At 61.8% G+C, this 3,561-nt stretch overlaps 1 protein-coding gene across 1 annotated transcript in view; it reads left to right on the top strand.

Moving 5' to 3' along the window:
- Positions 1–245: 245 nt before the first annotated feature.
- DCTN1 (dynactin 1) overlaps positions 246–3,561 on the top strand; it is a gene marked incomplete at its 5' end in the record, with an annotated part of 21,995 nt that continues 18,679 nt past the window's right edge. The window contains one exon of the mRNA XM_009994518.1: positions 246–263. Coding sequence (XP_009992820.1) covers positions 246–263 — 18 coding nt within the window. The remainder of the gene's footprint in view (positions 264–3,561) is intronic.

Raw genomic sequence — 3,561 nt, 5'->3', positions numbered from 1 at the left:
TGATTTTGGGGGAGGGGGATGGATGGTTGGATGTGATGATCTCAGAGGTCTTTTCCAACCGTGGCAGTTCTGAAACGTCTCTCTGGTGGCTGCAGCCCCGGGTGGGATCGGGTGGCAGCGCTGGGGTCGATGTCTCCTGCCCTTGGCTGCTCTCAGCTGTGCAGCAGGTGACAGAAGGGATTTTAGAGAGCCCCAGAGTGTTGGGGCTGCAGCTGGGGAGCAGCTGGCCCTGCCAGCAGCCCCCCCTGCCCGCACCCAGCCCAGCTGCTGCCTGTTGTTACCCCACTTCTGCCCCAGCTCTTTGCTCCCAGGGGAAACTCTTAATGAACTGTGGGGACATGCTGGGCTGGGCAGGGTGGGCTCAGCACCAGTGGGGATGGGGGGGCCCTGCTACTCGTGCCAGCAGGGGGGCAGGGTCCTGCCTTGGAGGTCAGTGGATTCATTTATTTCCAGAAATGCAAAGTATGGAAGTGTTAGAGAAGCAGCTTCATGTTGTCCCTCGGGGTGATTTATTTTTGTCTAGAGAGAAGCAGAGCCCGGGGGCTGCAGCACCTGGTGGGTCTGGTGGTGCTGGGGTCCCTGCAGAAAACAAAGAGGTGAGGGGAGGGGGGAAGAAAAACAACTTCTGAAGTAGAAAAACCCCCTCGAGCTCCGACTGGAGTGACCCTCGGGAATGGTGTGTGAGTTCAGCCCCCCTGGGTCAGCAGCAGCTGGGGGCCCTGGGCAGCCCTGAGGTTTCCAGGCTGTGGTCCTGGAGCAGGAGTTTCCTCCACCCCCTGACGCTGGCTCCAGCTGTGGGATCCAGCTGTGGGATCCAGCCGTGGACCTTCCCGGGCTCCCTGCTCCCACCCTGCCGTGGGTCTGGGGGCGCTGGGGGGGCCGGGCTGGCCCTGGCCCCACGGGCAGGGTGAGGAGGGGCTGTCCGGGCAGGGTGGAGGAGCCCCAGCCCCCCTGGCACCCACACTAACAGCCCTCGTGTCTTTTGTCTCCCGGCCTCGCTCTGCTGCTCCTGCTGCCGCTGCCGCTGTCCCTCTGCTCCTGTCTGTCCTGTCTGAATGTCTCTCCTCTCTGCTCCCGCTGCCCTCCAGACCAGCGCCCGGCGCCCCAAGGTGAGCAGCTGCCCCTGAGGGACACTGGGCACCCTTGCCTTGGCTGCCAGCTCTGACACGGGGTGTCTCTTGCCCTTCCCTCTGCCGGAGCCGGGTGCTCCCCTGCAGCTGTCCTGGGGACCCCCAGGCAGGGTGGCTGTGGAAGAGCCTTGTGCCCTCAGCCAGGGATGGAGATCCGAAAGAAAACCCCAGTGCACACCCCCTTGTGTCCCTCTCCGTGGCACCACCGGCCACCATTCCCCTCTGCTGGAGCAGAGGTGACACCAAGGGGTGCCATCCAGGAGGGCTGACATTCCCACCTCCAAGGTCTGGCCCAGCCACCAGGCCTGACTTCCTGACAGGATTAGAGGGGAGCAAACGAGGGGGAGAAATCCTCAAAGAACCTGGTGGTAGCCAAGGGAGGGCTGGAAGTGGTTGACAATTGTGTTTCATCTCCCACCAGGGGCTCTGCTGCAGGGAGGGCTTGGCTGGCTCTGGCTGGGGCCAGAAACTCCAACCAGGGCATCCATGGAATCACTGAGGCCCAGGGCAGTGGGATCCCAGCTTTTCCCTCTGGAGAAGGTCTCAGTAACTCGTTGTGGCAGGGTAGGGACAGAGCCCGGGCTGAGGGAGGGAAAAAGTGAGGGAGAAGAGTATGAGCCCAGTGTGAGCAGCAGAGCCCACTGCTGCTTCCAGAGGGAATGTTTCCTCTGCAATGTCTCTTCCCAAGTGCCTGGGACTCGGGAAGGGTTTTGCTGGGAGAGCATGGGGAGCACTGGCAGTGGGGAAGGACCTCAGGGTCTGCAGCCTTTGTGCCCTGGTAGGGGTTTGGAGACAGACTGAGTCCCAGCTGGAGCTTCCCTGGCCTGGGGAGAGCCCTGGGGAGCTCTCAGGGGGTCAGGTACCACTGCCCGTGGTTTGAACCCTGTTCCCTGTGCCCTGGAGAGGAGCTGAGTGTGGCTCTCCTGCCTGACCTCCTGCTCCCCTGGGCTCTCATCCATGGGGGCAGGAGCTGGATGGAGCTGCAGACCCCCCCATGTTCACTACTGCTCTGGCACTGCAGCCTTCAGGGCCCCCTCCAGCCTCCAGTCCTGCTCTGGTCGGGCTCACAGGGATGTCCACATGAGACAGGGCCAGCAGGCAGGCCCCTCTCTGGTGGCTTGGGTCTTCCTGGGTTCCTGAGCTGGGATTTTCAACAGGAACTCTTAGGAAAGGCTGCCCAGGGGCTGTGCAGAGGCCTCTGGAGGTGCTGGGCTGCCTTTTGGCCCTTTCTGGAAGGCAGCATGTCCCTTGGTCCTTCCCTCACCCCATGGCCAAGGCCAAGTCATGGGTCTCCAAAGGTTTCTGGCTCTCCAGTTGGGATGAGCAGTGGAACCAGACCAGGGGTGTCCCTGGCCATGCTGCCCTGTCCCTACAGAAGCTGCAGGCTTGCTCTGTGAAGGGTTTTTAATCCCTAAAGCAGCAGGAACAGGAACAACATATTTGTTTTGAGTATTTCTTGGAGACAGCACCTGTGGCTTTGGTGCCACGGAGACTGTTCCCAGGCTGGGGCTCCCACCATCCCTGGGAGAGCCCAGGATTGCCCCTGGGGCCTGTTGGTGGGGCCTTTTATCTGCTGCAGCTGAGCCAGCTGAGCCTGGAGGTGCAGGAGATGGGGCTGCAACGTGGCAAGGGAGGGCCTGGGGTGGGCAGGGGTGCTGTGACTGTCCCCACAGTGCCATGGCCATGCCTGGCAGTGCCATCTCCATGGCTGGCTGTGTCCTCATCCCTGCCCAGCCATCCCAGGGGCAGCTCTGCTCCTTGCAGAACTGCAGCCTGCCAGCAAGTCCAGCTCCAGGAGTAGAACAGATAGTCAGGACATTAATTTGCACAGGCCAGAGAGGTGAGTCCTGCAGGGCTGTGGGGGGAGCAGCAGAAGGTTCTGGTGGACCTGCTGCCCCCAGCAGTTACCAGCCTGGGAAGCAGGGATGGAGGAGCTCCCTGCTGCCCTGAGTCCTTCCCCCTGCACTGGGCTCTGCTCACCTCTTGCTACGTTTTCATCTTCTTCTTCTGCTCCCCTCAGACTCTGCTCTGTCCCCAGCTGGGGCAGCTGCAGCTCGGGTGTCCCCAGGACACTGGTGGCACTGGCACACGGGTGGGCACAGCAGCACCTGCCTCCTGCAGCAGGTGTCCTCTCGTGCTTCCAGGAGTGCAGCAGGGACAGGGTGAACCCTTCCCTGCTCCCGTCTCAACGTGCTTGGAGGTTTTGCTGTCTCATCCTCTGGAGCTGGAACACAGAAACCTCAAAGTGTGTTTCCACTCTGCAGACACCACTGAGGACCTTGGAAGAGCCATAAAATCCCAGGCTGGTTTGAGCTGGAAGGGACCTTAGAGCTCATCCAGTCCCACCCCTTCATGGGCAGGGACACCTCCCAGCAGCCCAGGCTGCTCCAAGCCCCATCCAACCTGCCCTTCAACACCCCCAGGGATGGGG

Source organism: Chaetura pelagica, unplaced genomic scaffold (genome assembly GCF_000747805.2).
Source record: "Chaetura pelagica isolate M959 unplaced genomic scaffold, ChaPel_1.0 scaffold1300, whole genome shotgun sequence".
In the NCBI taxonomy this organism is placed as follows: Eukaryota; Metazoa; Chordata; class Aves; order Apodiformes; family Apodidae; genus Chaetura; species Chaetura pelagica.
Note: the sequence above shows the minus strand (reverse complement) of the source record. Positions and strands in the feature narration are given on the sequence as shown.